Here is a 25,729-nt window from a genome sequence, read left to right on the forward strand (position 1 = left end):
TAACTTTTTACCTACTGCTCTCTTTAATAGATAGTTTCTTATGCTTGTTACTAGGATTTTTATTTTAAATTACCTTCTATCTTGAAAGTAGTACTGCACAAAGGTAATGTTAAAATATCTTTTTTTTTTCTAGTTATAGTGCCTAAATAGTTCAGGACCTTGGTAATAGCAGGCTTATATCTAGATTTAAAGGACTGAACCAAACTGACATCCATCTACTAAGTGAACTCAGTGAACGTCACCCTGTTTTCATATTATTCAAAGTTGCCATCATTTGAATTGCATTCTTACAGGCAAATTCAGACATTGAAAATAAGCAGCAGCACCTAATGCCCTTCTCTGTCCTACAATCTGAAAGGAGCCATAATGCCAAATTGGCCAGCTATTACAGAATTTCTTAGATATTTTATTCAGTTAGAATAGCAGTCCCACTATTTAAAATCAGCCACAGTGAACCATGCAAAGCAACCCCTAAACCTATCAGAAAGTTTAAAACCCGTGACTATTTAGTAGTTAAACATATGGAGATAGGTAAGTTATTTTTAAGATCTTTTCTTTCACATTGTGCTAAATATGAAAGCGCTTATCTCAGGCTCTTACTCTTGTCATCAAATCCTTGCATTGCCTATGCCACAGAATATCACCTACATTATCATAAAATAATGCTTTGTTTAGATCTGAATGTAATGCTTCTGTAATTTCTAAAGAACACATCCCTCTTAAGGGTTTAAATGTTGCTTTTTCTTCTACTACTACTAACATGGTCCAATTCTATCTAAAGGATAATATAACTGGCTAACTGAGGGAGATGAACATTTGTCATTGTAGTCGTAATTGTTCTGAGGCTGTATCTTAAATACGTGCCACAGAATATGACACAGACTTGTACTGCCCTCTTTTTTAGATCTGTTTTTTTACACATCTACAGCTGAAACAAATTATCAACAAGCATTGTTTCAGAATAAACTGAAGGTGGAAGAAAGTCAATTTACCTGATTCAATAGAATAGACAATTTCTGCATTTTTTCCTTTGTCCTTATCTAATGCTGTAACCTGGAGTACTGCAGATCCAACAGCTGCTGACTCATACACCCGTCCTTCATAGGAAGAGCTGGTGAACCACGGAGCATGATCATTTGTGTCACTAACACTAATGATGATTCTAGCATAGTTGCGCTTTACAGGAACATCTTGATCTCGAACCTGAAACAGTAAATACATTACTAGCAATTAGCACTGTTATTTCAGTAGTTCCATCAAATACCAGTAATAATTCAAGGTTCAATGTGTACCAGTCACAGAGACAAAGACTGCATACAAATTAAACATATAAATAAATGTTTGAATTAAAGGGACAAATTAAAAGACATTTTAAAAAAATCTGTTTGTTATTGTCTATAGAAAACATTTTGTGCTTTATTTACCATTACTGTGAGAATATGCTGGTTCATGGTCTCATGATCCAGTTTTTCTGAAGTATAAAGAGAGCCAGTTCCAGGGTCCAGACGAAATTTTTTAAGACTGATGGGATCAGTGCTGCCCTGCATAGTATAAATCAGTTTATTCTTCTCATCTCTGTCTGTGGCACTGACTTGCAGAATTTCTGTCTCTGGCATGGTATCTTCAGGAATAACAACTTCATACTTTGAAGCAGAAAACTGAGGTCTGTGATTATTTGTGTCTATAACTTTGATGTACACCTGAAATGATACAATGGGAAGGGGTAAGCATTCATGATATCTGGGAAACATTAAAAATCAGACCATAATACTGAAATAATTCCACTGCAATATTTTTTTTTCCACGGTAAGGTAGAGATCTAAGAAGTGTAGCGAAGAAGAATCTCACTAAACCCAAATGTCTCACCTTCCTCGAAGTCAAACCAGAAACCTATATGATCAAAAATGCCTTAGGTAAGATATCTTAAAGGGAATTATTTTTGTCTAAAACAAGATGAAAAAATAATTTTGGGATTTAAAATAAAAGAAAAAAAATCTCAATATAGATCCCAGGGTGGGTAAAAATCCTTTTTATTCGTGCAATTTGGAATTTTAAGTGTTGTTTTCCAAGGCAGTGGATGCACTGCACTCCACCCTGTCTTCACATGATAATGATCCTCTTTCAGTTACTTACATTTACAAGCCTAAGAAAGAAAAGTGGTGGAATTCTCACTAAAGTATATTATTTTGAAGAACCACAGGTAGTGTTTGCTCTTTTTCAGCAATGTAGCACACTCTCAGCACAGGTAACTGGTCATCAACGCAACTTCTCTGAAGTTAAGAGTTACATTAACGCTGATGCTTCAAATTGCATTTTCCCACAGCAGTTCAGTTGGGCTCATCTCTGTGCAATGCAGGCAATGCTCTCTTTGTGTGAACAATGATGTTCACTGAAACCACGCAAGACCCCTGCACACCCACTTGCCTTTCACAGCATCAAACTCTTGTATAAAAAGGGTAAGACACGCAGCCACCACCCTGCTCTTTCACCAGTGATAACATCAGATGAGTAACAGTAATACAGAAGACTTGGCAGGTGAACAGCAAAGCTCCAAGAACACATGGCTAAATTCAGGTTCTTTATGTGCTGCACATAGAGCCACCCGAAGGTTAGTTGCTTCATATAAATTAGTTAAGTGCCATCAACAGATGTTTAAAATAAGTACTTATGATTTCATAAACTGGGTAGGAGTGTTGATCTGCTGGAAGGTAGGAAGGCTCTGCAGAGGGATCTGGACCAGCTGGATTGATGGGCTCAGGCCAATTGTATGAAGTTCAACAAGGCCAAGTGCCAGGCCCTGCACTTGGATCACAACAACCCCATGCAACGCTACAGGCTCAGGGAAGAGTGGCTGGAAAGCTGCCTGGCAGAAAGGGTGTTGGTCAGCAGCTGTCTGAAGATGAGTGAGCAGTGTGCCCAGGCAGCCAAAAAGGCCAACAGCATCCTGGCTTGTACCAGGAATAGTGTGGCCAGCAGGAAGCTGGTGGAAGGGTCTGGAGCACAAGTCTTATGAGGAGCAGTTGAGGGAGCTGGGGCTGTTTAGCTTGGAGAAAATGAGGCTGAGGGGAGACCTTGTCGCTGTCTACAGCTACCTGAAAGGAGGTTGTAGTGAGGTGGGTGTTGATCTCTTTTTTTCCCCAAGTAGTAAGCAATAAGATGAGAAGAAATGGCCTCAAGTTGCGCCAAGGGAGGTTCAGATTTTATATTAGGAAAAATTTCTTCACAGAAAGGGTTGTCAGGCATTGGAACGGGCTGCCCTGGGAAGTCGTTGAGACACCATCCCTGGAGGCGGTTAAAAGACCTGTAGACGTGGTGCTTAGGGCTATGGTTTAGAGGTGCAGTTGACAGTGCTATGGTTAACAGCTGGACTTGATGATCTTAAAGGTCTTTTCCAACCAAAAAAATTATACGATTCTATAGGTGGATTAAATTGCTATTTGAAGATACTTATTTATTTCCATTGATCCTGGTGGAGTCTAAAGGTATAATTTTGACAAGGTACCAAACTGCATGCAGTAGAAACTAGATGAGGTGAACCATGATGGTAGTAAATAAGAAAATGCCATGCATCTCACTGCAGGAAAAGAAAACCTCCTCAACTTCAAGCTTGCAAATCTAGCATCTTATCTTAAAATATATAACAAGAAAAAACAGGTGTTAAGTGTATCAACAGGAATCACACCAATCCGTAAATATATTTATTTCAGATGCAAGTATATTATTACAGGTTGCATCTACTACCTACCCTCCAATACAATGAGTTCTTCCTAATGGTAAATTTTAATACAGGCTGAAAACATTTAAGTAACTTCCATACAGACATAGGCAGTCCTTGGATATATTTTACAAAAGCTACGAGGAATTTGGGAGACAGTTAGAAGCATGTTATTCTAAGTAACAACAGGAAGACTTTTGCATCTAAGTAATGAAGTCCTGGACCAGCTCTGAAGGCACCACGAGGCAGACGGATTAATGGCAGCGAGAATCTGGGAGCACAAAGACCTGGGTGTGGAACTCTTGGGATAACTTTGCATTATAACATTGGTAATTCCTCCCCAACACTAAGCATATTGCCCACTCTGGTAGTTGAAATAATTGTCACCAAAAAAGACTATTTTCACTGGGAATTTCGCTCTGACAATAAAAAAAGACAAGCATATAAAAGGAAATATAGGAACAGAGCTGAAGATGGCAAATGTGGAATCTCAGGAGTCAGAAGCCAGATATGGAATAAAAAGTCAGGTAAGGAATAAAAAGGGTTTTAAGTTTATTTGAAACTGTGAAACAACACGTGGGTAAGCAAGATCACCAGGAAATATAAAGAGCAATTAAGGAGGAGGAAAGCCTGTCCCAGATTACAATATTGCCTCAGTCTTATTCACCAAGAACAATAGGGAGCATGACCCTGCACAAAACGAAAGAAAAAAGGGACACTAGCAAAGCAGTGGTGCTGCAATAAGCTGCTAAAAGGAAACTAATCACCAACACAAGATGGGAGCCACCCCCAGGTCCTGATGAACTGCAAGGGGAAAAAAAAAAAAAAAAAATAATACATCAGATGGCAATATTCCTAATATAACGTGTTGTCGATAATGCTGAGCTCCACCTCCAGCTGGTCTGGGCAGGGGGGTGGCATGTGCGTGTATGTGGGCACACACGTGTCCACAGCCACACACAGAAGCCTCTAACTTTTTTAGTAGATGCAGTCCTAGTCCACAGTGAAAGGACAAGGGGTGACACTCACAAGCTCCAACAAGGGAACTACAATTAGATGTAAGAGAAAATTATTTCCAAGGAGGGTTATTAAACACTGACATAAAAGGATGTCCAGGAAGAGACAGCATTCCTGTCATCATTACTTGATTCAACTGTACAGTTTGCTCTGCTTTGAGCAAGAGTTTTAACTAGATGAACTTGGGGGCTCCTTCCAATCTAAACTATTAAATAATTGTACTAAGGAAATCCTGCTTTCAAGACAGGGATTCTTACCGATGCTACATGACAGATTCTAGATGTGCTATTTCATCTTAAATTTAAAAGGAACAAATTTTCATGTAAGCTGTTAAGGCCTTCAAATTAAATGAAAGGCACCCAAAGCAATAACTGTGAAGAGAATTTTAAAGACCAACTCAGAAAAATATGGGTTTGTGCACTTGAGAACAAAACACATGAAGTTTGTGTTACTCTGAAGTAACATGTATAATACAATAAAAACAGCTACACAAATTCTCAATGAAATTATAAGATTAAATTCAAATTAAATATACTAATATCATGTCTTAAGAAAGAAGTTGCATATTTAAGAGGCATAGATAAGTTTGACATTAACAGACCATAATAGGATCTCTGAAACAAAATGGTCTGGAACTAAAGAAAATGGACTCATTTTGCAAGGCTATGCAAGGGCTGTGTTGCACAATTGCTCTCTACCCACAGATCTCACCGAGAGCAATGCAACCTGGTTATATGGCAGCCCAGGATTATTTAGGAGAAAAACTTGAAAACTATTAATTATTTGGCAGGTGAAACCTAAATTTGCTAGTAATGCGTTGATTATTAGTAACTCATAGAGGAGATACGTGCCAACATACTCAGTGTGTCATATTTAAACATGATGTTCCTTTGGATTGTTTTCCTCTGATTTTGCATTTGCTGATTCTATGTGGAGTTTAAAATCTCCTCCTCTCTTAATTCATAATTACATTATAGTTACATTGACATGTTTATAATAATTTTCATAAACAAAAAGTTATGTTATCCAGAGATAATACAGCTGCATTCCAGTTCCAAAATGTCTCTGTGGAACAGTGTGGTGATCTCAAGAAAAATGCACATTTAATCAGTGAAGAATATTGTGTCCTGTATTCCCAAAGCATAACATCCATGTAAATTTTGCATAAAAGAAGATAATATATTCTGCAATAGAACAGCAATAGGTAAAATGCTGCAACTGGCTTTAAACCATATTAAGTATTACTTCCAGTAAAAAAAAAATTGATAGACATAGCAATGACTGCAGCTATAGCTAAAAAAAACAGGATTTTTTTTTTTCTTTTCCCCCCAAAAAGTAGCTCAATAGTTCACATATTGCTACTTACAGCCTGTGAATAACTTTTACTTTGTAAGGCAAAAACATAAACCAAGAACATTAGTACACTGATTTTTTTTTAAAATTATATTCCTTCCTTGTGTGACACTAGTCAACTCTTAACGTCATCTGTCAAACACCACTACTGTAGGCCTGGAATTTGTTTGTCCTTGTTTTGCATCATGCATTTGGCATTTAGATGCATGCAAAATTCTAATAGCCTCCACGCCTACTGCTGCTGTATTTTTCAAAAAAGCTATTTAACTGAAGTCCTCAAAGAGTCAAATGCTCTACAGATGTTAATGGCCTGAGGCCAGCAAATGCCTTCTAGTTTGAAGTCAGATTTAATACACTGCTTTTACACAAAATTTTCCTTTCTTGTCACCCCTCCCCAATATGTTGAAAATGTCATTTCCTTTTTCAAATTAAATATAAAATTACTTAATCTGCTATTAATCAAGGTATGTTAAATTGTTTACTGTACTTCCAAAGTTTACAGCAACTACTTTGTAAGCTAAAAGCTGTGTATGGCATACTGTTGTTCCTAACGTATGCACCCAGTATTTGGAATTTCTTTTTGCCTATCACTCCATTTTAACTGTTTATCACCTCTTAGAAGAATCCAACACAACGTCAACACTCAAACTTTAATCACCATTATTTCAGCAGTGACTACGGGAATTTACACACTGGCAGCCATGAATCCCACCTTCAACTTTGATTTCACATAAACAACTTCAATTTCCCTGAAGTTAAGCCTCATCTGAAATACATCTACTGAACGATAGTCCTGAGGGCAATCTTAACAGATCGGTCCATTTGGGTGGGTCAGCAGTTACAGAGAAATAAGAGAATCAGTTAAAATCAGGAGTCTGTTCATGCACCAACAGTTGCAGAGTTTGAACTAATCCACACTCCTCAATCTGGACACCTCAGTAATGTGAGACTCGAACAGCAACAGCGTAACTTGTGCTTATCCTACAAGCAGGGGAAAAGGGAAGGCAACGCAAATGAAGCCTTTGTGCTCCGTTGTAACAGAAACCACAACCTCTGCTCCTGCCAACTCCAGCTCAAAGAGGAAAGACACAAAAGCAAATCATACAAAAAGCAATCGCAGAAATAAGAGACGATAAATTTGAGACTCCAATTCTTCTACAGAAGAATGCTGTGGTAAATGTTTATAATGTTCACCCAGCTTTACAAAATGCTAAAATAACAAATTCGTTTAAAGAAATTGGACAAAAGCTACACTGTGCACTTCTGAGAAGAACTAAATGAATAGTGTAACTCAGAGGAAGAGAAGGGGTAAGTGCTAAAGTATTTTTGTGACCTTCCAATTTTTGGTTGTTCCAGAAGACAAAACAGATTATGGTTTAACTGTGACAGCTCGGGATGCCCACAAAAATTCAGCTATACAAGAAGCAGCACTGGGTAGAATATCTGCAGTCATCAAGACCACAAACAGCCTTTACTAGTCCCCAGGCCACCCCAACATACTCTGCGTGGTGGCATTTTTGACTGCATTCTTGGGAGAGGGGGAAGTGTGTGTGGAAAGCCTCTTGCTATCTTTCTGACTTTCCTGGCAGAGGGAATTCTCTTTTAGTTGGATTTGGGTTTCTTCTAATTTTTTTTTTCCAAAGTCATGCCTTCTATCCAGCATTTTGTAATTGGTAGAAATGAATCTGCTCTATATTTCTATTACAACTAAGCAATAAATTTACAGCAGGATTCTCCAAACCTTTTATGGTGATTATCGGCACCAGCAGCAACGGCACCATGGCTGTGATAGCAGCAAGTTCTGACTGGGTGACATGTTGTTGTGTTTGGAGATTCACGGTCTAAAGTATCACTCACTATTGTCACCATTAAAGGAAAAGGCAGCTCTCAAATGAAACTGCTACCCTTGCAATCTTCTGGTGTTGAATTTAGCCTATTTGACCCATCAAGCCTACAGACATGCAGTCAACTCAATAAAGATTGTTTTAAATCCTAAACATCAACAAGAAACATCTTCACATCTTGCTGAAAGAGGACAATATATAAGACATTAGGAAAGAAAACAGGAAAACATACATACTACATGGAAGCTGAACAACAAGAAATTGCATTCATAACAGATTTCCAGGTACAGAAAAGACATGAGCAAACCACTTACTGCTCTTTGAGCTCCTGAGGGGTAGGTCAATGATAGCAGCAGGTAACACAGACACATCACTGCCTCAACCCAACAGTCTTACATCAGTAAATAAATCCTTTCCTTTCTATCTGGAATAAAAGTGGAGTTCTGCTACGCTCATGGCTCCATTCATGCCAGCCTCAGCTAAACCTTACTTCCAAATATATTCAGATTCTGGGCTGGGTGGAAAGAAACTATATGGGAAAGAACAGGAGGGATATATATCATAACCTACTTTGAGTTATTTCCAGTAGTGTCACAAAAAGACTTCTGCGTTAAAAGTGAACTTATCAGTCCAGCTGCAAAGAATTGCCACCACCAAGAAGCCTAAGTAGAGAAGTAATTTGAAAAAAAGTTGTTTTGTCTGAGATTGCTGCTTTCTGGAGAGCGTTTGGCAACCTCTACCTCTACTGAAGCTGAAAGAAAGTACTCAGGAAGATATAGAGAGATGTCATCATCTAAACCTTGTTTCTATATGCGCAACATACAGGAGCAGCTCAGTTTCATGAAATTCTAATTGGACATTGTACAATTTGTCATCCACAGATCTTGGGGTGGGAAGAACCTACAACTGTCATCTTTAAAATGTGAAGCGAAGTAATCATATTATTTCGTAATTTTAGGGGAGCTGGATAAAGAGGAGTAATTCAGAAAATAAGTATTTATCCTTTCCTTGTGAGTAAACAATGCATGGAAAGGCTTAGTTTCTGGTTTTATTTACTCAGTTAATGTAGGAACATGATATGAGTTAAAAGCTGCTGATTCAGACTACAGCACATTAACACACAACATTCTACCTGGACCACCAAACAACATGGGTCTATGAGTATCAGAATCCACTTCTATTTTAGAGAGAGTCCCTAATTCATATAAACCATATTCATTGTCCAGGATGAAAAAAAATAGTAAGAAGAAAATGCAACACCCTCCACGCTCCCCCAGCTACAAAATCCTTCTTCTATAAGTGCTTCATTAGAAAGTCCATTACCTGCGTGCTGATAGATCTGGTTCCATCTGTTGCCTCTACCGTCAAGTTGTAATTTGACTTCTGTTCTGCATCAAGAGGTCTAGCGACAATGATAGTTCCAGTGCCCTTGTCCACATCAAATCGACTGTCATAGTTGCCACCTTGTTCAAGAAATTGGGAGGGGAAGCAGTTCATAAAACACAGCACTGTTGCATTATTTTCATGTACGAACACGTTCTGTCTTCAGATGCTTAATGAAGGTGGAACTATATACACATATACACACACTTATTTTGATCCCCTTTTTTTCCTGGTAATGTGATATACTGCTACTTACAGACATTTAAAACTGATTAGTTCTGGACAAAGCTGATTGGCCTCGTTTATGGAAATTTAGCAGGCAGATTCTTAGCAAGATTGGCTACTTTTTTCTTTTTTAACTAGAATTTAAAGATTCAAAAGAGCAGGAAACTGAGAACTACTAGGTGAAATATGATAGTTCATTTTATGCTGTCAGGCTAATTAGTGAAAATCATACTTTGTATCAAAATAAATGAAAATCCCAACTCAGACATACAGTCAAATTTATGTCTTCTGGATCAGAGTACAAAGTACTATACTCATATATGACTATAGGTAAGGTTGAAAAACCTATAGTACCTCCAAAGGACTCTCAACTCAATGCTGAGTGTCTAAAGAACTCGCTATCGAACTCCTACTGAGATGAGTGCTAAATGTTTAAATGTCCAATGTTTAAATATGGCCAAGCTCCTTTTCTGAAGCAAATTATCTTAAATTCCCTTGTGCAACTTTCAAATTACCCTTTGAAATACAGTTAAATAACTGTGTATATCAATAGCTACACTCAGCCATTTAAACATTTAATTGATCATCATCATGCCACCCCGAGCAGACTGTCATGAGAATACAATGTCCATTAAGTCCAAATATTGTTAACAATAATAAATACTGCCATTTAGCTACAATTGCTTTAGAACTTTCAATAAAATGCCTAAAATGAAAGAATCAATTTTTATTTAGGTCAAGCTAGAGCTAAATTGCTAAATTGCAAAGCAATTTCTCCTAATTATGTGCATGTATTTTTCTAATTATATTTCACAAATATAGCACCTGAGTGTCTTTTTTTTTTTTTAAAGAGTTTTTACATGCTATGATTTGTAAATCACTGAATGCCTTTTATGAAAAGCCAAGGCTAGATGTGGGAAAGTGAAGTTCCAAAGGTTGCAAATCTATAATTAATCCAAGAAAGAACAGTAACAGAACTGAAATGGGCCCCCATTCACACATAAAAACAATTTCACCTTTAGAAGGTCCCACTGCACGACAGACATCAGTTTAGGAAATATGGGGTGGATTCTGCTTCACTGGATTTAAGATATTTGATAATGACAAAGATAATGTAATTTTTCTAGTTAACTAAAAGCCAACTCCACTTACTGGCCCAGCAGTAGTTTCTGAACCACACAAATGATCTAAACTGGACAGAGAGAAAGGCAGCAGCCTTTTTTTTAACAGGTGTACATGAAATTTTTTAATGGGCTTTGTGCAATATGTCAGCTTCAGAAAGCGAGTCTAACATTTCTTCTATAGCTGGCACACCATAGCATTTTCTCAGATGGCTGAGATGTCTCCATGAAGTCATCTCCATTGCAAGAGATGAGAGTAGGGTGAATGGATATGAATCTGTTCATTGAGTTTCCCTGATGTGAGGACGAGCTCTTAAACGAACTTTTTGTCTTCCTTATCAACGAAATCACAAAGCCTTGCTTAATTCTTGTAGCAGTGGTCATATCTGGTAATCCACTGAAGCAGAACTCAACCCAAACTTCTGCATCTGGTACACTGGAAGTGTAACAGCAACAGTTTTGGTCAAAGCCAAAACTAGATGCTCTGAAATGATGCTGTATAAATGTAATGACGACAAAACAAAACAAAAACGAACCTGTCACAAATGCAACTGTGAGCACTTTGATTTCCGAAGGGTTAAGAAAATAAATATTTTATAAATGTACGCTTTCATTTCAGATCTCATAATCTGGTAATAAATTATGTGATCTCAGCAGATACCTTCTGCTGTACAGTTCAGGTCACAAGCCATCTGAAAGATGTAAAATACTTCACTAGCAAGCTTGTCTCCTGGCTCAGCCAAAAAGAAAGAAAGCATGGAAAGCAAGCACAGAACACAAAGGAAAGCTGTCAATCAAATTAATTCATGCTATTAGAAACAGTAAAAGAGGGCAGTAAAGTGACCGCCTGCAAGAGTAGCCAATAACTTCATAACATGATCACATACTTTCCAAAACACTTTTACTAAGAAAACAGTCATAGAACTGTAGAATGTTCTGAGTTGGAAGGGACCCACAAGGATCATCAAGTCCAACTCCTGTGAAAATAAAATGGTTTATTTTACAGCGTATGGACAAGTTCTGCTCTTTCCCCTTGGAGTTTTCTGTATGTCTTTCTAAAAACAGCAGGAAAAGATAATCTAATTTCTGCATTAAGCACACAATAAAAATTTTGTAAATGTGCTGCATACTTAGAAGGAGCAAATTAAAATAATACTATAATCAGAATTCTGTTCAGAGGTACACACTGTTCACAGTGCACAGCAACTGAAGCAAACTAAACAGAACAGTACGTCCTTTATCTAATTAACAAATTCTGCTAATTAAAGATCCCAGGAAACACCATTGCTCTAGTCTGTGGAAACTCTCAAGACCTATGAGGCCTCTTCTATCTATGCTCTTTCATCTCCATGAACCACTCACCTTTTTCTGACAATATCCCTTTCTTGACCTTCCCTTTAATGGACTCTTTTTGGTTTGCAGATGTTTGTTTGCTGTTGACTGGATGATTCCGTTTGAATTGGAGCACATGGAACCTTCTCCCCTCCTGCTCACTTAAGTTATTTTTATATTTTCTGCTTTTCTACTCCCATGTCAATGCGTGTGTATGTTTGGGAGAACAGTAAAAGAGTAGTCTCAATTCCAAAATACCTCCAAAGCAGAGAGCTTTGCCGCTAGGAGAATGCAAGGAAGCACCCTGAACTTTTTACTCCCTCTATACAGTTGTAGAGATCTCTAACCCCTTGGTTTGTCTAAATCCAAACATTTTTTATTCAACTATGATCTATTTGGACAGGAACATCTTTTTTCCCCCACAATACATTCGAAAGAACCACTCAAAAAAGCCTATGTAAATATTTAATACATTAGAAATTATCTGGGTGTTCCTGCTCCGGCAGGGGGATTGGACTAGATGATCTTTCGAGGTCCCTTTCAGTCTCTAACTTTCTGTGACTATCAATGTCATCACAGGTTGTTCATGCACAAAGCATGTATTTATGGAACAGTTGTGTCTGTTCTCACGTGCCTGAAAGTTTTCTGAGAACGCCCTCAAGTATTTGGCATTTATATATTCCTGCTACATATATAAGTTTTACAAACATTGTTTTTAATTGTTGCTGTTCTCAGCATGCCTTAGAAAATACACACCGTCAAAGCAGACCTTAAAAATAATTACTTTTAAAAGAAATAATTCAAAAAAAGCTCTCCCCAACAACTTAAAACCATAATCATAGCTAAAGTTTTCAGCAGCAACCAAGGTGAAAAGTCCCAATCTGATAGGGGCTACCTTAAGACCAGAAACAGTTCACTACAAGATCCCTTTCCTAAAACAAGGCTGTGCTATTCTCCTTGATTCTGAAACACATAACACAAGACAGAACTTGTTTTTAGCATCAGCTATACTGTGAATACTCTGTGTACTCCTGGTGCTCACAGATCTACTGAGTAAGTCTAAAATGTAAAAGTACTATTCATTTTGTTAACACAGCATCAACATATAGTCTTATTAGTGATTAGAATTCCCCTTTCATTGGTAAGAGGCTGAGATATGCTATAGTAGTAAGAGCACGTACAGGAAGAAGTTTGCTGGAGTTAGGAACACTGCAAGCTTTCCTTTTAGTATTGAATCAAGGAAGAGCAAACTGAGAAGCAGCCCAGAAGACAAGAAACCAATGTGAACACTATAATCTGAGTGTCCTATCCCAATTTACACAAAACTGGTGTTTTATTTCTTTCCCTATCCTACAGTCTATGAGATTGATTTGATTGGTTTTAATTTCACTGACACAATATTCATAAGTCATTTCCAAAACTGTAACACAGCAGTTATTTTGCAATGTAATTTTAATTTTTGATATGTAGTAGCATTGATAAAAATTTTGAAGTCACTTTGATTTATAATGAAATAAGGGAAAAATACGTATCCACAAGCTAAAGAACACCGAAACATTGCATTATTTAGAAAAGCGATTAAGAAAACAAGCTGCAATGAGCCCTCCAGTATCTGAGAGTCCATGCATTTGTTTCTAATTATAAAAGCTGTTAAGGCTCCTTACCCGTTATGTCAAACCAAAGTGGTGTTCCAAGAGGTTCAACAGCTATTACACCAATCATGTGAGCAACTGGGTCACTTTCCATCACCGTAAAAGAAAAAAATGCTTCCTCAAAATAAATAGGCTCTGTGGGTGGGACAGGCTTTGGAATCCATTCTATGTGAAGACGTGTAGTTGATGATTTTTGTGGACGACCATTATCTACAGCTTTAATCTGTGAAACAGACACATCTTTCAGGCTACAGGATCACATAAATCATTATGTCACATAAATGGAAAAGTAGTAATAAGCTCCAAGCATGTTTGTTTGTGTGAGATACATCCGAAAAGGTTAAGTGTCTCTCAAAGTGCCACTTGCCCTTCATTATCTAGGCAGTGAATGGAGAAAAAGCATGCAGCACCTGACAGTAGCATAAGCTGTAACCATAAATTCACTTTTATTTTGCTTTCTTCCTAAAAGACAGTCAAACTGACTGTTTATGTTCCCTCATGATGTTCATTATCTGTCAAGTTCTGGAAAAGAACAGCAGCTTCTTGATTCACTTTTTCAAAACAAACATTTGAAATGATCATTTAAAAAACCACCAAAACAACAAAACACACACACAAAACAATACTTCTGGATTTGTCGAAACTTTCTTCCTTCAGATACTGCAGTCATTCATCTGCCAGCTGCTGAATAAAAAGTGATGATAATACAGAGAACGCTTCATATATTCATGATATACAAGATTTTGACTCACTGAAAGGATATCATAGTCCCTTGCTGCAGAAAATTTCTTTGACGAAACCACTCCCGTTTTCGGTTCAATAAAGAATTTGCCATGTTCATCACCATCTTCAATGCTGTATGAGATCTCTGCATTGGGGCCTTCATCTTTATCTGCAGCAATAACTCGGTAGATCGGCTCTCTCCTGGCAGTTCTCTCTCGTTCTGGCTTACCACGCTCCGGCAGCTGGATTTTGTAGAATTTTTGCAAGAACTGAGGCTTATTGTCATTCTCATCTAAAACCTTCACAATCACCCGTGCAATTGTTGATTTTGGAGGAATACCGTTGTCTGTTACCGTTACCTGTTTTTATTAGAAAAGGATATGGTTAGTGCTCAGCTCAAATATGGTCCTTCTAACAATGCTCTTTAAAATCAGATTTTCCTACAACTTCCTACTACAACTGTAACGTAATTGCCTAACTTCAGTTACTTAAAAGACCATTGGGTAAAGCTACTTGGTAAACATTTAGAAAAGGCACTACAAAAGTTTATTCTGCTACTATCCTAACATTTTGACACTTGATATATGGCATGTAGGAGTTGGCAGATACATACTAAATCTATTTCACTTTTTTGCAGCATTGTAACTGAAATATTAACTTGAGTACAGGAATAGCACACAAGTATAGCATCTCTGATAATAGCTTCACTGTAATAAGAACTTAATATACTTCCAGCCTAGTGTTTCCTTGCAACTTTTCAATATAATTTGATTTTACACCTCAAAAGAAGCAATTAATAAGAATATAATTTTCAGAATGTGACAGGCCTATGCACTAAAAATTCCCCATATTTTAAGACATAAAATAACTATTTTGTTTGAAAGAAGCTTAAAAAATTGCCTTTTAAGAAAGACACAATATAATCTATTTCCAGGGACTAAATGAAATGGGAAATTAAACCAAGTCTGCTCTTTCAGCAATAGTCAGAATTTCTACTAAAAAGCCAGGAAATGAGTACAAAATCTTCTACAATATTAATTCTAGGACTGAGCTGATGTAATTGGCATGGGTAATGAACAAAAATATAATAAAGGAGTTGTGTTAATTTGCAGTCAGTAAACAGAAGAATATCCGTATCTACTCGAACTGATGAAAAATCTTAGTTCATTTACAGGCATCTTACCTTATTATCTTACCTTTTACCTATTTAATCCCTTATTGGTTAACAAGGGGCTAAATATGAACATTTGTAAATTACTTTAGTATCTATTCCAATGAATAAAAATACAGGAGATTTATGTTCCTGTCTCCTGAAAGAGCTCAGTTAGCAGAAAAGTTACGGAATTGGGCCCATCATTTTCTGGGTGCACTTTGTCATCCACGTAAAAACCACTGGACTCAGGCAGACGCCAAACATTTTCAAGGGAGAGTTTAACTCCTATCACACAGAGCATTTAAAACACATACAAATTATTCACTGATAGCAGTATTACCTGACCTCTAGCAGTTTGGCTAAATCTCGGCTTCTGAGGGGGATGTCTTTCAAAAAAAATGACATTAAAGATCTAAGTAATAACAATAAGTAAAGACATTTTTCTTTCATGTTCTTTTTCTTTTCTGTTGGGCTGGTTTTGGTTTTAGCTGTGAAATTTTCATCATTGTGTCTCTCATTTAAAGAACAATTTCATGACTAAGTGCAACACTCCTCCTCAGCCTTTCTGTAGTCTCCCTTTTTCATTTTCTTTCTCTCACTTTTTTCCCTCCTCATTTATAATTGTCTTCCTTGACTTTACCCTCCTTATTATTGCATAGAACCACACAGGCATGTCTAAGGGTCACCTATGCTGGCCCTCCTGTGATTAGAGGAAACTAATAATCAAAGATATGCTCATCTAATTCTACCATTCTTGTCAAAAGATACTTGTCAAAGAAATGCAACAAAAAACCCTCCAAAAACCCCATCAAACCCACAACCAAAACCAGATCAAACACCTAAGGTTTCTAACAATAAATTCTACGGCAAATGTGTTAAAACCTGCAGTTTTATTTTGGTTTTGAGTTTGCGAGGAAGATGCAAGCCTTTGCTGGGAGGAAGCTCCATGTAGAAGTCAGTCACTACAGTAGCACTTGGAAAACATTACAGGGAAGATCAGTGCTGTGGAGGGTGTTAAACAAAAACAATCTCAAACAAAATACCCTACACACCACTGGTATAGGATATTCCTGTTCCAATAAGCCCACCCCAATGTGGGAAGAACAAGCGTTTTTCTTCAGGAATGTGAGTGGTGAATTCCTTCACTGGTTCTTAGAATGCCCTGGAAAATCTGACTATGGAAAAGCACAAGGATACAAGTATAGCATGATACAAAATAATGGAAAGAATACTAATGAAGACTAGAATTGAGTCCCTGATGAAAACAAGAAATTTACATTGACAATGAGGACAAGACTCATATCTAGACATGATCAGATATTCTTCTTTTTGCTCTTTTTCATCTATTTTAGGAAAAAAAAAAAGAAAATATGAATGAAACGTGGTTTAACTTGCAAGCATGAAGGAAATGAAAAAACAGGGGTAAAGTGATTTCCACAACAAATCTACATCTAACAGATGGCAAGATTTCCACATATATGAATACTTGTTCCCTTTAGTACTTGTAATGGAACACCAACACATATCTTTCAGTTTGCAAAAAAAACCCTAAAAAAATCAAAACACATCCCAAAAGAGGGAATTCCAGGGGGTATGGAATAACTTGTCTGTTAAAATAAAATTAGCATTGCCCTGAGCCAAGTAAATGGAAAATCTGAAGAAAATCTAGTTTGATTTGAATGTAACATCAGTTTTGAATGCATTACTGACATAACAAACAGAATACTAAGATATGAGTGCATAATATAAAGCTAACCTAAAATAATTGCACAAAAACGTGCCATTTGGCACTCAGAAAATAGTTAAAAGTTGGGAATAAAAGAACAAGGCATATTAATTAGTATTATGTAAGCAGGAGTGCAATCAAGGATCAAATTCAATAGCAAACAAGGAATAAACCCACCAACCCATCTGGTCAACATTTCAATGCTCAATTAATTAGCCAGATGGTCAGCACTTGGCTCATAATATTGCCCACCATTCTGTGCATTTCTGGGTTTCTTTCCAACTTATTTTCCAAAGTGTCAACATAAAACTAACAAATGGGAAAACTGCTACTTTGGGCTGCGCTACCAGTCATTATTGCTCTGTAGTTAAGAGTTCTTCTATTGGATACATCACAGACTTTTATTTAAAAATTTAACAAAAAGCTGGGATTCAAAATGAAGGAAAAATGAAGAAATTATAAACAATACCAGCAGGAAATGGGCAATATTCCAACCTAAAGAGCAATCAGCTTAATCTGCTATCTTTATAGAGAATGCTGAAAACAGGAGGATTAATAATATCCATTGTGTGATACCATGACCTTAAAAAAACCAACCAACCAACATAACCCAACTTTCTAAGTTCTGTATGTATTCCAATAAATTAGGTTAAATTAGGAGGCATGACTGCTAGCAGACAACTCCCCATAACATTACACTTCCTATTGTGATCTCTGGCGTAAGTTTTGGCCCAGAGCAAGTAGCACGCTCCCACACATTGCTGAGCTGCAGCATGACAGTTCACACTATTCAGGCACCATTCTCAACAGGCAACATGGACTTGCCAGCCTGCTCCAGGGGTAAGGTATAAACAATCAAAGCCATACTGTGCCAGGTGGCTTCAGGGTCAGAGAACGATCCAAAGCTCATTCTGTTTACTGTACAAATCTAATACAAAAGCCAGCACAATATGCACAGGAATAAAAGTTGTGAGTTACCAGTTTTACAACCAATATACATAGCAGTTTTCAAGAAATAAGATATAACTAACATGAAGTGCTCTGGAAAAATGTCACAAACAGATTTAAGGATAAGGATATTTCTTTACAATGAACAGGAATAGCATGACTAGTACTAAACCAGATTTGCCAATTAATTAACTTTGCTATTATTACTACTAGAAACACACTGCAAAGGAAATTCCACCTTATTGCTACTTAAGTGCAAAGAGCTCTTTCCAAAGCTGATGCATAAATGAAAATAATGAGAAAAATTTGGTCCAATAGCTGTATTAATCCAGTTTGCAATGCACCAAAAGGATAGAAAAGGGCTAGGAAGACCATATGTACACTAGAGTTCTGCAAAAGGATAGTTTGTGCTATCAAGGAATACATTCACTTCCACGTCTATGCAGTCCTTGCATTCGTATTAGAAAACCTTTCTACAGATTTCACGAGTATTGAGTAAGTCCAGACTTGCTTCTTTAGCATTAATGTTAGTTTTCCTGACTCACATTGCAGCCCTTCATCTGTCATCCAGGAGGTGAGGCACAATAAAGGTCACAGATAAAGCTTAGAATCTAAGTATCACTGTCAATACTAAGTCTTCATTGCAGGTGAAGTACAGTGCTCTCAGACTGCATGGCAACCTTGTGAAACTTGGACAACTCACGGTTATCTACATGTTTTGCTTTCATGTTGTTTGACAGAGAATGAGACTAGGTATTACAAAAATGCCAGGTGAACAATTAAATGCAGCTAAATAAAAGAATTGTGTGATGATTTTTATGCTCTTGTACCTCAAATCTATACTACATATTTTGCAACTCATCTGCTTATGTGATTGATAAATACGTTACGAAGAAAAAGGGTCTGGTCACCCAAAATCTGTGTGTGTTCTCAATGTTAAAAAAAGATTCTGCACTTCTTTTTCAGAGGTCTATATTCAGCAAAAGGCAGGCTGAAACAGCTATTACAATAATTACATTCGAAGAAAAAAAGAATCACACTCCTCCTTTAACAATCATGCCTTTGTACTGTTTGAAAGAAAATCTTGGTTTACAGATATAAAAACAAAAAACTGTCCCAACACACTGTTTTTACAAGATAGGTAGTTTTGTGCACTGCACTAAAACGAACATATAATCAAATTACTTCTGAAAACCAGTTCTCTAAATTCTTCATATGGTAATCAAGCATGGTAAACTTAACTCTCTGCAAAAGAGCGATAAACTTACAGTCACTGTTTTTCAGAGATCTAAAGAAATTATTTACCTCCAGTATATGTTCTGCCTGCTGCTCTCGATCTAGTTTTCTAGATGTGGTTGTAATTAGACCTGTAAACATAAAAGAATAATCAATCAGATCCTTCAAGAAAATACTCTGAATGAAAGTTAAACCAGTAGTTATTGATATACTCAGTTTCAATTTCTTCTTAGGTGGTCTCATCTATTTTTGCAGAGCTTATGCTTTCATCAAGTGAAGGGGTAAGAGGTTTCCAATCCTTAAGGGCCATGAAAATATTATTTGCAATCTGAAAATTAAACTGTTGTAGCCCTTAAGACAGTAGCAGTTCAATTTTCCAACACATCTGTGCACGTCATGTTTCTGACAGGAGTAATGTATGTTATTCTCTCACATGAAGTCTTATTTCCAGAGGGTGCTCATATACCATATTCAAAGGGTGCTTACACATATAATTTGAATAATTACCAATCTCTTCAGGAGAAACATCTGTTTGTATTTTTAGTGATAACAACAGAAAAAGAATGACCTGAAGAGATGCATTGTGCTGGTTTTGGCTGGGATAGAATTTGTTGTCTTCATAGTACCTTGTACATGGCTGGTTTAGATTCACGCTGAAAACAGTGTTGATAATACAGAGATATTTTAATTATTGCTGAGCAGCACTTAGAGTCAAAGCCTTTTCTGCTCCTCACACCACCCCACCAGCAAGTAGGCTGGGGGTGCACAAGAAGCTGGGAGGAGATGCAGTTGTGACAGCTGACCCCAACTGACCAAAGGGCTGTTCCAGACCATATGATATAGTGATCAGTGTATAAAGCCAAGGGAAGAAGGAGGAAGGGGGTACGTTCAGAGTGATGGTGTTTGCTTTCCCAAGTAAACCATTATGCGTGATTGAGCCCGGCTGTCCTGGAGATGGCTGAACACCTGCCTCTACATGGGAAGCAGTGAATAAATCCCTTGTTTTGCTTTGCTTGCACACACAGCTTTTGCTTTACCTATTCAACTGTCTTTATCTCAACCCATGAGTTTTCTCACATTTACTCTTCTGATTCTCTCCCCCAGCCCACCATGTGGCAGTGAGCATGCGGCCGGCTGCATGGTGCTTAGTCACCAGCTGGGGTTAAACCATGACACGTATTAATGGTGGAAACCAGAGCAATTTTGTTTTGTTGGCTTGATTTGGCAATGACAAGGAGTCAAACAGGTGCTGTTGGCAATAGCAGAGAATGAGGACAAGTTTTTGATGCATGATGTTAGATTTTGTTGCAAGACTCTGATCCACCTTTGATGCAAGGTTAGGAAGGCATGATGACTTTTGCTTTAAATGAAAAAGTCATTAAGAGGTGACAAAAAGACAGTGAAATCTAAATACAAAAGGATCTTATTTGAATTAATCCTTCCTCACAGTAGGTTCAAAAATTTAACTGCTGAGTTTCATGAAAAGTAAACTCAGTCAACTCTCAGTTATAGTGTGAGTTAACTGTGCCATGGATGCAGACACAAGAGATAACTCAGTTTATTTGCTGCACAAAAGCTATTAACCTGTTTGCAGGTACAAGTTGGCCCCACAAACACCACGATTGTGTTTACATGGCACTGAGCCTGTGCTAGTAAATCCTGCTAGGCCCAACTTGGCTTTTCATGGAGCAAACACCAAGATTTGGATTCACCCAACTCAAGCCACTACTAGCCACTCTGTAGCAGGAATCTGGCATATGCTAGATACAGAAGATGCTGCAATGTCATAAGAGCTTTTATCCAACTATCCCACTTTTTACAGTGATGCGAAAGCACTGCTGTCTTGACCCTTTATTGTAAAACTGAAAACCAGGGAAGCAACTATTCCTTCAAAAACAAAATAAACATCAAAAGACTGGCCGCATATCCCATGTTCCTTTTTCTAGCTATAGTGTAAATTATTAATAAGACTTATTATAAGCAAAATTAAAGTCCCTTTATCAAGTTTTCAAGGTTGATCTGCTATAACAACAAAAAAAAAAAGCCTTCAATTCTGTCTCAGCAGCTAAAAAATAGAGCATGTAGGTAAGAAAAGCAATAAAGACTTCAATTTAACTTAAAAAGGCCAATAGAAACAGAATTATATACCACCAGCGCATAGTTACTCAATGCTCCTGTCAAAACAGAGTTATAGTCTACATACACCAACAAAATAGACAGCCTGTACTAAATAAAATGAAGAAAATTTTATAAAGCAATATCACAGCTGTCAAGAGTTCAAACAACTATTCTTCAAAAACTAGATACTGCAAATAATGGCTCATCCTGTTACGGTCAAATTTGCCCTTGTTTTCCAGCAATTTGGTTTGCTATTATATCAAATCCATTATATACCTTGTATTCTAGACTTAAAGATCTATCATCATCTCCTACTTTATTTTTTTATGCTTTTAAGACACATAGAAGATATGTATGTTATTGTTAGGATAAATCTTTTTGGTATTATTTAGTAATTGCCTTTAATAACAAACAAAGTGGGAATGAAAATTAAAAAAAAAAAAATCAAGGAAAAAATATTGCATTAGTACTGTGAACTCACAAAGCGGGGGACAAAAAAAAAAAAAAAGGGATATGACAACTCTGTATTGAACCTCCTTGAGGTAATATCTTCCCATAGAGATCACAGGTCTGTGAACAAAGACAACTGAAAATATTTATTGTCACATATTCTAAATGAAGCTTTCTCCTAATTTCCTGGCTGGGGCTGGTCAAGCTACACCTTTTCACAGGCTCTACGGGAACAGCACAGAACTGTTAATTGGAAATGAACAAATGGCAGAGTAGATGACTCATTGCTTCCCTCACGCTAAGGGACTTGTAGATGACTTCAAGAAACACAAGCTCTCTAAAACACCTCTTTCTATCATGCACCTCAGGAGAAAGCCAGCACAAGCCCTCCCATGAAGCATTAATTCCCTGAGACTCACCACAGTTGCAAGAGAAAAGGGTAAATTTCAGAGCCACTAAAGGAGTTGGCTGTTGAATAGCTGGGTTGAGGATAGGGAGGATCTCAAAAAGCACAGTACGAATAAAGTAAATCCAGAGATATCTCATTATGCTTGCATTTATTTGAATAGTCAATATTCAGTCTATACCTTCCAACAATATTACATTCCATCTACCACAGCAGCAGCAAGTAGAGAATTGCTAACACATGGAAGCAGAAAGATGGCACCTTTCAACAGTTTCCTATCCACTTTTTCCCCATCAAGAGCCATTAAGACTGGAGCCACCACTAATAAATGTCAACTAATATTTGGGGGGACAGGAAAAAAAAAAAAAGAAAGACAAACCAACCCCCACTTTTTCTATAAGCACTCCAGACAGAATTCTACCACTTCTCTACACACTACAGTTTGGTAAAGAAAGTCTAATTCCAGATGTAATTTCTATTAATGAAGCTGGTCAATACAAATCAAATAGGTAAGCAAAAAAATATCCAGTAAGAAAAAAAAAAAAAAGATATATATATGCTTTGATCTGTTAAAACTTCCAGTCTTTTCATCTAAGCATGCCACACTTCTGTTAAAACACTTCAGACCAGTAACAGGAAGCTTTAGACCTCACCATATATATCCTGTATATTCAGCAGAAACTAATGCCAACAAAGGAAATGTAATGCTTCTGGATTTAGAATCACATACACATGCACGACATTCTTTTTATTTAACTCTTTACTGCTAGACACTTTCCTAAATGAAAATTTAGCTTCAGTGAAGTGTTTCACTACAGCTGAAGACTTGGCAATCACCAAGTGTGTTCATTTTTTCCAAGTTTTTGTATATTAGAAAATGCTTAATGCTGCATTGACAGATTTCATCAGTTGTTGAAGAGTTTTTCTAAATTAAGGCCATGATAGTAAGGTCAAGCATTCCTATGCAGTGTGGTTTTTGTGACTGCCCATTAGGATGGTTGAAGAGAATCTTTGGACCTAACGTTGAGTCAGCTCCCTGCAACAAGAGCCACCACTCTGCTCTTTCAACTGAAATAAAAAATTCTCAAACTTTTTAGATTGAGCTCCCTTTCTTTTTCTGTAACAGTTTGGAGATCTCCTTGCTGTGCCCCTCTCTCTACACAAATAAATGAATAACCATACCTTTGCATATATCACATCCCCACAGAAGTGACAAATAAAAGATTTCAATTTAGCTCTGAAGCAGTCTGTACATAATCAGTTTTTAAATCGTTATTATGTGATGGGGAGAATCTGTTCATTGCTGAGTGAGGAAACAACTGCATGTGTGAGAAACAGATCACTGTGACAACACATTCATTTTTGAAGCAAACTGACTCAGAGCATCGTTTTGCAGTCATATTTTCCTGTTTTCCTTCTGTCACCTCTTGTTCCCAGCCATGTTTTGTCTCAAAAAAAAAAAAAACCCAAAAACCCAACCAACCACCAGAAAACAAACAAACCACAAAACAAAACACCACACAACAAACAACTGCCACCAAAAAAACCCAACCCATAACAAACAACAGGAAGAATGAGCTCCAGTAATTCACACCACTGACTATTATTCTACCTGGAAATCAATGCACACTATGGCAAGATGGTTCAAGCATCCTTGGGAAAACACAAGTTTATAACAAACATTTCTAAGATAACGATGAGCAAATGGTATCTCTAGTGAACTGGTGCAATTTTCTATTTAGTAATGATTCAAAATTCACCTAATCAGAAACATTTTCATAACATCAGCTTACTAATTTGGAGAGACTTTGGATAAACCACAGCTGTTCTGCCTCACTAGCCGGAGAGGTACTATAATGAACTGAAACTAACTGTAAACACCCATAACAAAAACAAAACAAGTAGCCCACACCAGGTAACAAATATAATTGTATTCTCCTTTCCTTCCTCCTTTGAGTTTATATTGTGGGGATATCTGCTGTCTATGTGAGGTCTACTAAAAAATCAAAACAGTTACTATTGTATTCAAATAAAATTTACTTCAGATTTCTATTTTAAACAGTATTAAAACAAACAGATAAAAATGCAACCATAATATTCAATTATGTGAATATAAATAAAACTGTTACATTTGGAACAGAAAACAGCACAAGGAAGCTGATATTAGCAGGTATTTCTTTTATCCCATATAAGCTTTCATCTCAGTCCCCAGTTACATCACATTACTTCTATATCTGAAAAATAGCATATCAACGACAACTTCCATTCAATGCTGAAATGGCAGTCTCTTAAAAAAAACAAACAAAAGACCCCCAAAAAACCCAACCCAAACAAAACCAAAAAACAGACAAAACCAACCAACCAACCAAACCCCAACAAAACAAACCACCAAAAACCCAAACCAACAAAAAATAACAACCAAAAAACCCACACCAAACACCAAACCAAACAAAAAAATCCAAATTCACAGAACATTAGGTGGGCACCATGTTAATAATGTTAATATTAATTCCATACTATAAGCTATTTTTATGGCATGGATGATCTCATTGATTAAAGAAGTATAATCAGAAAATGTGGTCTTTGCAAGGGGAGGAGAAAGGCTCAAAATTTTTGTCTCATTCTCTCTCTCATGCATTCCCTACTACAGGCATACCTGCAAAAGCATGCATTTGTGCTTTCAGAAATATGCACAGACTTCCCAACTGCACATTCAGCTCAAGATGACAAAGGTTCTGGAGCTGGGTGGGAGTTTGGCTGTTTAGTCAGGGTTAACCTACCACGATCCAAAAGACTACTATGCTGCCTCCAATGCATTTGAACTAATAGGCTTGATTTGCACGTAGTATAACACCATTTGAATTGTAGTGTATGAAAAGAAATATAGTTTAATCTTTGAATGCCTTGGTTTAAGGAAATATGGAAAGGAGCTACAACATTTTTATCACCAGCTTCAAGAGATACAAGACGTTGGAATTTAATATAAGGGAGGTGACATTTTGTTGATGAGATTTTTGTCTTCTGTGTTGAACGCAAACTATAGGCAGTAAGAAGAAATGGGTTCTCTGGACTGCATTAGTGCAAACCAATCAGTTTAAAGCTTTAGATCAGTTTACTTATAATAAATAATAATTCTTATTTAAGCTCTCATTCCTCCAATTCAATTTCAAAAATTACAAATTTGTAACAAATGTTAAAAGCAATTATCTTGGTATTACCTTTAAAAGGTTGTAAAATATAAATCGGTGTAAGACTTGAAGAAAGTATAGATTTTAAACTCATAGGTGGCTGTAACAATAACTTAGTTTGACTGCTGCCTAACACAAC

The 25,729-nt window shown here is 37.0% G+C and overlaps 1 protein-coding gene across 6 annotated transcripts in view; it reads right to left on the reverse strand.

The window, feature by feature from the left end:
- FAT1 (FAT atypical cadherin 1) overlaps positions 1-25,729 on the reverse strand; it is a 110,870-nt gene that overhangs the window by 32,997 nt on the left and 52,144 nt on the right. For 5 of the 6 annotated variants that reach the window (XM_065633179.1, XM_065633181.1, XM_065633178.1 and 2 more), the window contains exons 4-9: positions 19,498-19,559; positions 14,395-14,724; positions 13,655-13,865; positions 9,253-9,392; positions 1,425-1,700; positions 993-1,203 (exon numbers count right to left, since the gene is read on the reverse strand). In XM_065633179.1, coding sequence (XP_065489251.1) covers positions 993-1,203; positions 1,425-1,700; positions 9,253-9,392; positions 13,655-13,865; positions 14,395-14,724; positions 19,498-19,559 — 1,230 coding nt within the window. Of the gene's footprint in view, positions 1-992; positions 1,204-1,424; positions 1,701-9,252; positions 9,393-13,654; positions 13,866-14,394; positions 14,725-19,497; positions 19,560-25,729 lie in introns of those variants that run through there. The other variant, XM_065633182.1, reaches the window with a different exon arrangement.

The sequence above is a fragment of the Caloenas nicobarica genome, chromosome 4 (genome assembly GCF_036013445.1).
Source record: "Caloenas nicobarica isolate bCalNic1 chromosome 4, bCalNic1.hap1, whole genome shotgun sequence".
NCBI lineage: Eukaryota > Metazoa > Chordata > Aves > Columbiformes > Columbidae > Caloenas > Caloenas nicobarica.